General features: G+C 41.7%; 1 protein-coding gene across 2 annotated transcripts in view; it reads right to left on the reverse strand.

Annotated features, from left to right (window-relative positions):
• pgap1 (post-GPI attachment to proteins inositol deacylase 1) overlaps positions 1–13,559 on the reverse strand; it is a 113,767-nt gene that overhangs the window by 43,707 nt on the left and 56,501 nt on the right. For both annotated transcript variants that reach the window (XM_078404140.1, XM_078404139.1), the window contains one exon: positions 10,950–10,988. In XM_078404140.1, coding sequence (XP_078260266.1) covers positions 10,950–10,988 — 39 coding nt within the window. The remainder of the gene's footprint in view (positions 1–10,949; positions 10,989–13,559) is intronic.

Below are 13,559 nucleotides of genomic sequence, written 5' to 3' on the forward strand. Positions count from 1 at the left end.
TTCCTCTGTCCCTCCCGTCCCCTCCCCCTTCCCAGATCTCCCTCTATCTTCCTGTCTCCACCTATATCCTTCCTTTGTCCCGCCCCCCTGACATCAGTCTGAAGAAGGGTCTCGACCCGAAACGTCACCCATTCCTTCTCTCCCGAGATGCTGCCTGACCTGCTGAGTTACTCCAGCATTTTGTGAATAAATACCTTCGATTTGTACCAGCATCTGCAGTTATCTTCTTGTAATAAGATCACCTTGGTGGTATTTCACCACCCAATATCTATAACTATTAACAAACAACTCTTTGGCATCTGAGGAGAAATTTTTGAACTATTTTTGTGTGGTGGTGCTCCATTCCTAACAATAAGTTGGTGACACCCCTCAACACTGACCATCAGGTCAGTGTTGCTCCTACCTTGCTCCTACATATACTAACTATAAGCAGAGGAGACTAGACAAGATTATTTTTGAAATTGGAAACATCATGGAAGACGGAAAATTCTTCAATAATCAAATTAAAAATGGTCAAATGCAGTTGTGATCTACAGTCAAAGCCCAGAGTTCCAATCAATAAATGCTAAGTTTCATGCAGCATCATTTTATGCCATTGCTCCTTTTGGAGATACAGTGATTCACTGAATCACTGACAGGCCACTGAATGAGGATACTTGTGCTGCAGTTTTGCTTTTGTTTTCTGCTAGGTTGCTAAATTCACAGAGTTTAATTTAGTTTAGTTTAGGGTAGAGATACAGCGCGGAACTAGGCCCTTCAGCCCACTGAGTCCGCGCTGACCAGCGATCCCCATATACTAACACTATCCGACACACTAGGAACAATTTACAATTTATCGAAGCCCATTAATCAACAAGCCCAGACACCTTTGCAATGTGGGAAGAAACTGAAGCATCTGGGGGAAACCCACACGGTCACGGGGAGAGTGTACAAACTCTGTACAGACTGCACCCACAGTCAGGATCGAACCAGGGTCTCTGGCGCTGTAAGGCAGCAACTCTACCACTGCGCTGCCCCATGGATAAAACATTTAAAAAGTACAATATTGAAACTTCGTTGGTAAAAACAATAGTAAAACAAAAGACAGGAAAACACAGAAAAAGCATTAGCAGGATTCCGCTGAAGAGGTTTGTCTGCCTTGATATTATTTCAACACCCAGCAATATTCAAAACCGGAATGTGTCTGGTTGTTGGAGAAGTAAAATAATCTTACATGAATACATTACTTTCTTCAAATTCATACGCAGTATGCCATAAATGCCATAAATACTTGAAAATAAACTCCAGCTTATGTCATCCTGTATTGTTCAATATCATTTCTTCATCAACACATCTTGGAAGCTGACTTTCAAATTATTTAGATCGCGGCATTCAAAGTATAGACTTGTATTCAGGAACTGCTGGAAACCCAGTGACTGGGTCTTTGGAAAAACAGTCTGAAGTATTCTTCTGTCTGAGTAATTCAGACAACGGTTCATAAATATCTGGTGGAGTCCACAAAGACTTAAGGGAAGATTTTCACCTGCCAATTTCGTAAAAACGCTTTTCTAAAGCGGTCTGGGTAACAGACGAAACAGCATATCTCTTCCTCAGGAACGAAAATGGAACTTTGTGTAGCTGCCGTGGTAACCTCGGCGCACTTAAAGAAGCTTTAAATTGCTTAATGTTATCTTTACTTAAACCGGCACTTTTGACCTCTCGAAATGCAATGCTGAGATTCCTTTCACCTGACCATACGTGCAAAGGGTAGATATGGAACGCTGAGGCCTCTTTTGGAATCAGATCTCTTGCCAGTTTGTATTTTGAATCTTTTGTTCTTACTAGCTCCACTTCATATGCTGCCATAACAGCCAGTCTCCACTTCTCTATTTCCAGCAACTTCAAGGGTGTAAGATATTTGCAGCATTCTTCCCGTGATATCATGTTTTCTCTAATAAGCTGGTTGTGTTTGTAGTCCTGTTCTTGAAACTTTGCTGCGTGCTTCTTTATATTTTCTTCAGAGAAGATGTGTACCTCTGCAGCCAAAGCCATTTTCTTCAAAATGTTCAATCATTCATTTGCTAGGATAGCAAGACTTTCCACATTTCAATGTCTCAGTTGCTAACTCACATGTGCCCAAATGAACGGCTGTAATCTTCTTGGTTACAGTGTGCACTAATGTTGACAATTACCTTTTTAAATCATTAGCCTAACGTAATAGGTTTACCACAGAAAACCAGCCAATCTGGAAAAGCCACTGCTAGTCTCTTACACCCTCCCACAATTTAAACAGGAACTAGTTCATCGCTGTTGAAATAACTTGTGCCAAATATTCTATCCTCTTCAAAAATTATTCAGAGCTAAGATCCAGAATTCAGACTCTTTTTTTAAGAAAAGTGATCAAATTTAAATGTACTAAGTTACAGTTAAGCGTGCAAGTGCGCAAGAATGATATTAATGTGTTGACATGGTGCCAAAGTGCAAAAAAAGCAGCTAATATGTTCAGAACTCTTAAAGAGCAAACATAAAACATTTCAATGATGTAAAAGTGTACCAAGTCGATTAACCTACGGAACGATAAACTAGAATTCAGCCTTGAATAAAAATAAACCAACTTTTAGTTCCAGCTCCCAAAATCAATTGCTTGTCACCATGCCAGAACATAACTGTATTCCCAGATCCCATTATTTATTACAGCTTGAATTTGTCAGCCCAAGTCGGTCATTGAGATTCATACAGCATGGAAACATGCCCTTTGGCCCAACTTGCCTAAGCTAACCAAGATGCCCCATCTACATCAGCCCTACCTGCCTGTGATTAGTCCATGTCCCTCTAAACCCTTCCTATCCATGTATATGTCCAAATGTTCTCTAAATGTTTTATACAGGGTTTTTTTAAACAGTATTTGCTGCTGTTTAGAATTTTGCCAAAACTCGTAATGAGCTCTTGGCTGTTGAAGAAACACATAAATATAACAGTATTTGAATGAAAATTAAAGATTTGAAAGCTGATTTCCATTCAAAATCCACAGTAATGCAATTCAAAGGTCTTTTAAATTTAATGATTAATTAATTATTTAGTTAATATTTATTTTTGGGATCCAGCATTCACTGTTGAGAAAGTGCTCGTGAACTGCTGCAGCCCTTTAAGCGATGATACTGCCGCTATGCTGTTGGATCGGGAGTTCCAGGAGTTAGACTCAGCGATCTGATGCCAAGTCATGACAGGAAGGGAACCTGCTGATGGTGGTACTCAGGTGCACCTCTACCCCCTTGTCCTGAGGCTTTAGGAGGTGCACTTGCATCGTCAATAAGTCTCAATACGTCCGAAGAAGGGTCTCGACCCGAAACGTCACCCATTCCTTCTCTCCGGAGATGCTGCCTGTCCTGCTGAGTTACTCCAGCTTTTTATGTCTATCTTCAGGAAAGTGGAGTGTTTTCCCTCACATTCCGGTCCTGTGTCTGGCAGGTGGTGAGTGGAATAATGTCCACGAAACCAGTCCTTCCATGAGATTACCTGCCTCTGACCTGGCCATATAGCCATGGTATTTATGTGGCTAGTCCAGTGGAGTGTCTGGTCAATGGTGACCTCCGCCAGAGTACTAATGATGGGGGACTTGGAGATAGAAATGCCATTGAAGATAAAGCTCAGGTGATTAAATTCATTCTCGCTGAAGTGGTCATGGCCTGGCACTTTGGCAGCACTAACGATACTTGCCACATGGATGAATGTCGTCCAGGTATTGCTGCATGTGGCATGTGCTACTTAATCTTTGGAGGTGAGATGTTACAAAGACATGTTTTAACTTGCTTATTTAAAAGGTTGCTGATAATGGCCTCGTTTACACAAGATATTTAACTGTCCTTGTCTTCTACATCATCATAGCTCCAAACTAGGTTGGAATTAAATGGAAAGTCTTAATGATACAAATGGAACAATTAATTTGCCTGGTTGATGAAACCAGACTTTTATAACTAACCAGACGACCCATGGACCCTTTGGGTCCAAGCCTCTCCTGCATTGGTCTAGCAAGATCCCAGGGTATACCCGAGGCTGTGGCGGCCGGGGAGTCTCCCCCGGGGTCAGGAGAGGGAGCCACTCACCTCGGCCCCGGGTGGCCATTGCGACGGCCAGCAGCAGGAGAGCAGCTGCAAGGCGCTGCCCCATGTTCGTCCTGCCGGTGGCCATCTTATTTGACCGGGGGGCTGCACCACGGGAGGGTCAGGCGCGGGGCACGCGGGAACGGGCGCAGGTTCTCCCGGCGCGCCACCGCCGAGGCCGTCAACCTACCCCCAACTGTGCACGCAAGGATACCCGTTGGATTCCCGTTGTGACACAAGATGAACACGGAAGCATTGGATGAAAATGGCGATGCTTATTTTATGGGGAATGTGTCCGAAATACAGCCAAAACGGTACACGAGAGCGCAACAATTTGAACGAAACTTGATAATGCACACCACAGGCGAATGGTAAGATGCCCCTAAAATTGTTGCGCTATCGTGTACCGTTTTGGCTGTATTTCGGGAACATACGTAGGTACATACATACAAGATGAGAGTTTAACATAACAATAATTAACACGAGACAATTCATGCTGCAAAAATATAGCTGTATTATATATAATAGATACAAGTTCTACAAGTGTAAAAGAGATGTAGATAGGAGAGGAGGGGGAGGTGGGTTGCCTTTTTGATGAGGGGGGAAAAAACGACAAAACTTAGAGAGGATATTCTTGGGGAATTATCCAATGAGGCTGTATGTTCAGTTCAGTTTAGTTTATTGTCACATGTACCGAGGTACAGTGAAAAGCTTTTAGTCGCGTGCTAAGCAATGTGGGTAGAACTGAGAAACATTACTTTTGACGTGAATGATATACTTTGATGGGACTTCATTTTAGGCCCTGCCAATAGTCAGCAGGAATTCGAGGAGCAGATGTGCGGGGAGATTGCAGATTGCTGTAAAAATACAAGGGTAGTATAAGTGGGAGATTTCAACTTCCCTAATATTGATTGGGTCTCTCATTGTGTAAAGGGTTTGGATGGGATGGAATCTGTTAAAAATGCCCAATAAACTTTTCTTAATCAATATATAGCGGGCCCAACTCGTGAGGGTGCAACACGAGATCTCTTCTTGGGGAATGAGGTCAGGCAAGTAAGAGAAGTGTCAGTGGGGAAGCACTTTGGCACCAGTGACCATAATTCCATTGGTTTTAAACTAATTATGGAGAATTATGTCGTGGTTACCGGTGTGCAGGATGGGGCCCACAATTAAGGAACTAAATTGGGGCAAAGTTGATGAGGGAGGCATTAAGCGGGAACTTGCAGAGGTCGACTAGATGTGAGCATTTACTAGAAAGGGGATGGCTGGCAAGTGGGAGGCTTTCAAAAGTGAGATGACAAGAGTAGAGGGGCAATATGTTGGTTGATGGGAGATGTTGAAGCTCTGGTCAGGAAAAAGGAGGCATACGTCAAATGAAGACGGTCGTGATCGAGTGAATCCCATCATGAGTATTTATTTCACAAAATGCTGGAGTAAATCAGCAGGTCAGGCAGCATCTCAGGAGAGAAGGAATGGGTATATAATGAGTATAATGAGAACATCATGAGTATAATAAGTGCAGGAGTATGCGGAAGATGACAATCAGACGGATTAAAAGAAGACATGAAATAGATCTGACAAGCAAGGTACTGGAAAATTCTGAGCAATTCCACAGGTGTATTAAGAGTAAAAGTGTGGCTAGGGAAACAATAGATTCCCTTAAAGATCAGCATCTCTAAGAAGAGCCACCTGAAATGGGGGAGAAATTAAATAAATATTTCCCAATCATTTTTACTATGGAAAAGACCATGAATAACAAATTGGTGCTGTGCTGTTTTAAGATTATACATGAAATACCATAGAGTAGGTATAGGTAGATTTAAAGTGCATTAAATTGGATATGTCCACAGGGCCTGAATAAGTGCATCCTCGGATCTGGTAGGAAAGTAGGGAAGACATTTCAGAGGTCCTTGCAGAGACATTTGCATCCATTTTAGCCACAGGCAAAGATCCTGAAAACTGGAGAGTGGTTAATGTTGCCCATTATTTAAGAAGAGCTGCAAGGACAAGCCAAACAACTCCAGGCTGGTGAGCATGAATTCTGTAGTGGGTAAGTTATTGGAGGGGATTCTAAGGAACAGGATCTACCAGCATTTGGACAGGCAAGGACTGATCAGCATGGTTTTGTGCATGGGATGAAGTGTCCATTAGATGGTGAGATTGGGTGCTTGTATAAAAGTCATTGAATGCGATTGCAGCAAGTGATCTTTTTTCAACAATAAAGGAAGATCTTTTTTCAACAAAAAGCTGGAGTAACTCAGCGGGACAGGTAGCATCTCTGGAGAGAAGGAATGCATCTCTGGAGAGAAGGAGTGGGTGACGTTTCCGAAACATCATCCATTCCTTCTCTCCAGAGATGCTGCCTGTCCCGCTGAGTTACTCCAGCTCTTTGTATCTATCTTCAGTTTAAACCGGCATCTGCAGTTCCTTCCTACACAGATGCTTTATCAACCTCTATTTCAGAAGGATTTGAATGTAAAAGGAGGAGGACAGAGGAGGTGAGATCTCACCTGGATAATTTTTCACAGTTTTGGTAAATTGGGAGTACAGCAAAGATTCACTGGTCATGTTTCAGGAACATTACTTACGTTCACCATATGAGAAGAGATTGATCACATTAAGCCTATATCCTCCAGCGTTTAGAAAAATCGGAGGCAATCTCATTAAATATAGAGAATTCTTACAGGCTAGAAGCCGGGAAGGTAACTTCTCTGGTTGGGGAGTCTAGGACCCTGAGGTGCAGGTTGTGAATGAGGGATAGGATTGAAATCAGGGCAAAAAAAAAATCTTCATTCGGAGACTGATGCACCTTTTGACCTCCACCCGAAGGGCTGTGGAGATCAGTCATGATGTTCATTCAACTCACACTCACTAATTTAAAACAATAATACTGCCGAAATCCCAGAGGAAAATAATAATTTTAAGGTTTGAAAGTTTGAAATTCTTCTCCTGGAAGGTCTACGATCATTTAAATTGTTGGGGCAAGAACTGTTCAGATTTGCTTGAACACGTAGTGATCTCCACTCAGGCTGCATAACTGGAATGCCAGTCAGATAGGAGATAAGCAAAGCAAACAGGGAGATAACACTTGGATGGAACTATAAACAGTGACTGGTCTGATACTGACAACTGCAGTATAAATGTAAACACTGTTTTTTTTACCAAGTTATGATTTTGACTTTAGAAACATAGAAACATAGAAAATAGGTGCAGGAGTAGGCAATTCGGCCCTTCGAGCCTGCACCGCCATTCAATATGATCATGGCTGATCATCCAACTCAGTATCCTGTACCTGCCTTCTCTCCATACCCCCTGATCCCTTTAGCCACAAGGGCCACATCTAACTCCCTCTTAAATATAGCAAATGAACTGGCCTCAACTACCTTCTATGGCAGAGTATTCCACAGATTCACCACTCTGTGTGTGAAAAAAACGTTCTCATCTCGGTCCTAAAAGACTTCCCCCTTATCCTTAAACTGTGACCCCTTGTTCTGGACTTCCCCAACATCGGGAACAATCTTCCTGCATCTAGCCTGTCCAACCCCTTAAGAATTTTGTAAGTTTCTATAAGATCCCCCCTCAATCTTCTAAATTCCAGCGAGTACAAGCCGAGTCTATCCAGTCTTTCTTCATATGAAAGTCCTGCCATCCCAGGAATCAATCTGGTGAACCTTCTCTGTACTCCCTCTAAGGCAAGAATGTCTTTCCTCAGATTAGGAGACCAAAACTGTACGCAATACTCCAGGTGTGGTCTCACCAATGCCCTGTACAACTGCAGCAGAACCTCCCTGCTCCTATACTCAAATCCCCTCCCTATGAATGCCAACATACCATTCGCTTTCTTCACTGCCTGCTGCACCTGCATGCCTACTTTCAATGACTGGTGTACCACGACACCCAGGTTTAAGTAATAATTATGACTCAGTTTACAAACAGTTGTTGATGGTACCTTAACGCTCATTTGCAAATCTTTTATGTGCACAGACCAAAGTAAATGCCATCAACGTTTATAGTTTAGCAACAAAATAACCATCTGCTGAAAATAAAATATAGCTTCGAAAAGTAAAAGCACTTGCGTGATGCATTTAAAGAACATCTTTTACATCTTCAGGATGGCACCATTTGCTTCACATTGAAGTCTGCTCAATATTACTACACAGACAATTTCCCATAAACAGAACATTGTTCTGCCATATTTCCCTGTCTAACATCCACTATATTCATTTTTGTTCGAGAGGTAACGATTGACAAAATGATGGGAACACAAGGAACTGCAGATGCCGGAATCCTGAACAAAGCACAAATTGCTGGAGGAACTCAGTGGATCAGGCAACACCTGTGGAGGAAAGGTTGGGACCCTTCTTCCGAATGATCCAAGTGGGAAGAAGAAAGCTGAAAAAGAGAGGTGGCACAGGACAAAGCCTGGCAAGTGATAGGTGGATGCAAGTGTGAGGGGTTTAATTATCAGCTGGGTGGAATTGGTGACAAAGGCTCAAGATGAAAAGAAGTCAAAAGGGTGTCAGACAGGGAGAAAAGAGAAATGAGATGTAAAGCCAGGGGAGAGGGAGGAAAGGGATATAGGTGGACGGGGACAGGGGCAGGGAGAAGTGGGGTGAGATAGTGAGAGCACTAGGTGCGCACAAGGTGTGGGGGGGGGGGGGTTGAGGGAGACAGGGGTGGCACAGGAAAGAGAGATGGGGAAGGGGGGGCTGGTGTTAATTAAAATTGGAGCATTCAATGTTCATACCATTGGGCTGTAAGCTACCCAAACTGCCCATGTGTGGACTACTCGACAGTTTTGCCAAACACTCGCGCTCTGTCTATTGCATTGTATTCACTGGAATTTAGAAGGATGAGAGGGGATCTTATAGAAACATATTAAATTCTTAAGGGATTGGACAGGCGAGATGCAGGAAAAATGTTCCCTATGTTGGGGGAGTCCAAAACCAGGGGTCACAGTTTAAGAATAAGGGGTGTGCCATTTAGGACTGAGATGAGGAAAAACTTGTTCACCCAGAGAGTTGTGAATCTGTGCAATTCTCTGCCACGGAAGGCAGTGGAGGATAATTCACTGGATGTTTTCAAGAGAGAGTTAGATATAGCTCTTAGGGCGAACAGAATCAAGGGATGTGGGAAAAAAGCAGGAATGGGGTACTAATTTTGGATGATCAGCCATGATCATATTGAATGGTGGTGCTGGCTCAAAAGGCAGATTGGCCTACTTCTGCACGTATTTTCTATCTTTCTATGTATGACATAAAGAGCACGTGTAGGAGGTTAAAGAGAACTAGGTGGGTTGATGAGATTAAGTGAGAGTCTACAAATCTACTTTGAGTAATTTTGGATTGCCTTTTAACTGAAGCAATCCCGAACCCATGCCCCTCCAAGGTTGCCATATCCTTCCTAGGTTGTCCTGCATCGAACAAGCGGTAACGGGTGCGACACATCTGCAGCATAACCTCGACAAGGTGCAGCATAATTTTGCTGTACACAGTAAGAGCAGCAGAGCAATTTCTTGCTTGTGATGTTGAAAGGCTGGAGCGATTAGGCTTGTATACACTGGAATTTAGAAGGATGAGGGGGGATCTTATTGAAACATATAAGATAATTAGGGGATTGAACACATTAGAGGCAGGAAACATGTTCCCAATGTTGGGGGAGTCCAGAACCAGGGGCCACAGTTTAAGAATAAGGGGTAGGCCATTTAGAACGGAGATGAGGAAGAACTTTTTCAGTCAGAGAGTGGTGAAGGTGTGGAATTCTCTGCCTCAGAAGGCAGTGGAGGCCAGTTCATTGGATGCTTTCAAGAGAGAGCTGGATAGAGCTCTTAAGGATAGCGGAGTGAGGGGGTATGGGGAGAAGGCAGGAACGGGGTACTGATTGAGAGTGATCAGCCATGATCGCATTGAATGGCGGTGCTGGCTCGAAGGGCTGAATGGCCTACTACTGCACCTATTGTCTATTGTCTATTGTAACTTTTAATTAAGGATGTGCAAGACAGAAGACACGATTTCCATCCAGAACATCTACATGAACGTTTAAAGATTAAATCCTTTGGGTGACAGTCGTCCGAGCATCTTAGTCATTGAAGAATCTGAAATGTCAGCACTATTGTACAAAGCAATGTAAAGAGGTTCACGGAAACGTGCCAGTGTGTGGAACTGCAGGATGCTGCCCAGTTAATTGTGAAAAATATTATTTTATTCCTGGTGGTGCAGAGAGGTATGGTTCCAGGAGATTTTTGTTGGGTGACAGAAAAGCATCTCTTTGTGGTAACTCTGGATGCCAGAATTAAATTCCTTCCCTGCTCTGTCACCAAAAATAGCAGCAGTTTTGAATTCAACTTTCATCATTAAATAAAATAAAATTTATATTCTACATGAAGTTTGGAGGCAGAAAATACCTTATTTTTTTAAAGAAACATGGAAAAAAAAGAATGCTCGGTGATGCAAGAAACCACACCCACCTCAATTCCTGGTAAATTTATGTAACTACACCACCTCAACTACACAAGAAATTGAACTTGTAAACGTATTTTGGAGGGGAGTTTTACCAACTACAAATATGACTGGAAATAAATGTGCTCTGTCATTTATATTCAATTTCAAATTCAACCATCTGAAAACCTCTGCTGAAAATTCTGCTTCATTGGTACTTTGACACAAAACAGAGGAAATGGATGGAGTCTAACTTCAGCAATGCTCTGTTTAAACTGGTGCTTTTAACCCCAGGAATACTGCCCTCATTACCAAGTCATTTCAGCACAATACCGTCTGATAATTAACATTTGAATTGAATCTACATGCAATAAGTATTCACAACCTCAAAATAAAATGGACTAAAAATGAGCCATAAAGCATAATCACTTACCTGCCCAAGTACTTGAAAGAAAGATGTCCTGATAGTTATCTAAAACAAGCATTTGAGAGACAGATGTAAGAATCCCAAACAAATTAGATGAAAAATACCTAAAGGATTGTCATATTGTACTTAATTTGAAAATGTGAGCACACAAAATTAATTTCAATGAAAATTCTTAAGGAATTTAACTATTTAAATATTGCCACTTAAATGCTTTGTGTGTTGCTCTACAAACATTTAATAGGAGTCAGCTTTAATTCACCATTTATTTTGAAACAATTTATTCTGGCACATGTACTATCAAGAGCTAGATCTATAAAGTGATAAAGCATAATTTAAAAAAGATCATTTCCTAAGAGGAATAATACACTTAAAGAGAGTTTTTGGTCTTTATCGTGAAATACTTTTACTGATAGATTGGATGGGTCTGATAGTCACTCAGAACACAAGAAAATAGGAAAGAGAGTCGTCCAGTTGACCCTTCAGGCCTTGCCAACCATTCAATATGATCATGGTTTATCACTCCATCTTCTGTGCTTGTTCTCATCGACCTCAATTTTACAAATTTTCAAAATATTCAAAATATCATTCTTTACATATGCTCAATGGTATTACATTCACAGCTCTCTGTGCATTGTTTTCTAGAGCATCACGACATTCTGAAAAGAAATCCCCACATGCCTCACCTTTAAATGATCACCCATGACAAATATGTCCCCTTGTTCCACTTGTGGAAACGTCTCAGCATTTACCGTGTCACAATCTCTCAGTATTTTACATTTTAATAACGTCACCCCTTATTCTTTGAAGCTCTGAAGAGTACAGATCCTACTTCCTTTATCATTCAAGATAGGAATTAACCCAGTATCTTTCGTTTGCTCCTATACTAGCAGGTTCTTTCTTTAAATAAGAGGAACAGAACTGTGCACAGTACTCCAAGATCTTTGAAGAAGACATAAGGATACAACAAACAAATTTAGATACGTTGTGAGTGGGCTGGGATCTAAAAAATGGAGCATAATGTGGGAAATGTGAAATTGTTCATTTTGGCAGGATAAGTACTGAATGCATTTAATGTAAATGTGAAGAGATTACAGACCTCTGAGAAACAGTGGGATCACGATTTGTAAAAGGCTGGTATGTAGGAGAAAAAAAACTACCGATGGTGGTTTAAATCGAAGGTAGACACAAAATGCTGGAGTAACTCAGCGGGTCAGGCAAGATCTCTAGAGAGAAGGAATGGGTGACGTTTCGGCTCGAGACCCTTCTTCAGACTTCGAGACCCTTCTTCTGTAAAAGGCTGGTGATCAGGTACAGTTAGTAAACTATTGGAATGTTATCATTTATTGCCTGGATAGGGATACAGAATTAAGAGAGGTTTATGCATCAGTTATATAGGGGATTGATGAGACTACATTTGGACTACTGTCTACAATAATGCTCTCCTTATTTACGTAAAGATATAAATGAATTAAATGCAATTCAGAGAAGGCTGACTGGACTGATATCTGGAATGACTATGAGAAAACATGGGACAGATGAAGCTTATATCTGCTGGAGTTCAGATGAATCGGAGGAGATTTGATTAAAACTTAAAATTTGAAGGGTCTTTACAAGATACATGTAAATACAGAAGAGGAGTCTATCTTTAAAATAATGGGCTACCCATTTAAAAAAGAGAAATTATCTCTCTCGATGGGTTATGAATCATTGGAGCTCTCTCGTTCAGAGCCTGGTGGTAGCAGAATATTTTTAATGCAATGTTAGAAAAATTCTTGATAACTAAGATGGTGAACGTAAACAGAGGTGGTCAGGAAGGGCGAGCAGAGATTACTGACCTGCTCAAGCAGGTTCAAGTGGCCTACTTCAAGTGGCTCCAATATATACATGTTTTAAAAAGTTAATATTTTTCACTAAAAACTTGTGAGTAGGATGTTTCCACAAATGGGAGAATCTAGTTCCACAGGCCGTAGCTTCAGAATAAAAGGAGGTACCTTCAAAAAGGAGACAAAGAGGAATTTCTTTAGCCACAGGGTGGTGAGTCTGTGGAATTCAATGCAACAGGTGGCTGTGGCAGCCAAGACAATGGATATTTTTAAGGCGGAGATTGACAAATTCTTGATTAGTACGGGTGTCAGGGGTTATGGGGAGAAGGCAGGAGAATGGGGTTGAGAGGGAAAGATAGATCAGCCATGATTGAATGCCGGAGTAGACTTGATGGGCCGAATAGGCTAATTCTGCTTCTGTAACTTATGAACATACGAGTAAAACACATATTTTAACAAAACAACTAAAACATTCAAACTAATTTTACATATCTTTGCAAATAAAACCCATTGCTTATCTTTTACTAGCCAGCAGATTTTCCCCTTGATTGCAATGGGATCACTGTGCTTTGGCCAGGTTAACAGCATGGGAGCAGCGAGTGGATATCCTAGCTTGGAAATTGAGGATAGTGCTGAAGTTCACAACTTGTGGGAGAGTCTAGGACTGGAGGTCATAGCCTCAGAATTAAAGGACGTTCTTTGAGGAAGGAGATGAGGAGAAATTTCTTTCGTCAGAGGGTGGTGAATCTGTGGAATTCTTTACCTCAGAAGGCTGTGGAGGCCAAGTCAGTGG

Source organism: Rhinoraja longicauda, chromosome 8, assembly GCF_053455715.1.
Source record: "Rhinoraja longicauda isolate Sanriku21f chromosome 8, sRhiLon1.1, whole genome shotgun sequence".
Lineage (NCBI taxonomy): Eukaryota > Metazoa > Chordata > Chondrichthyes > Rajiformes > Arhynchobatidae > Rhinoraja > Rhinoraja longicauda.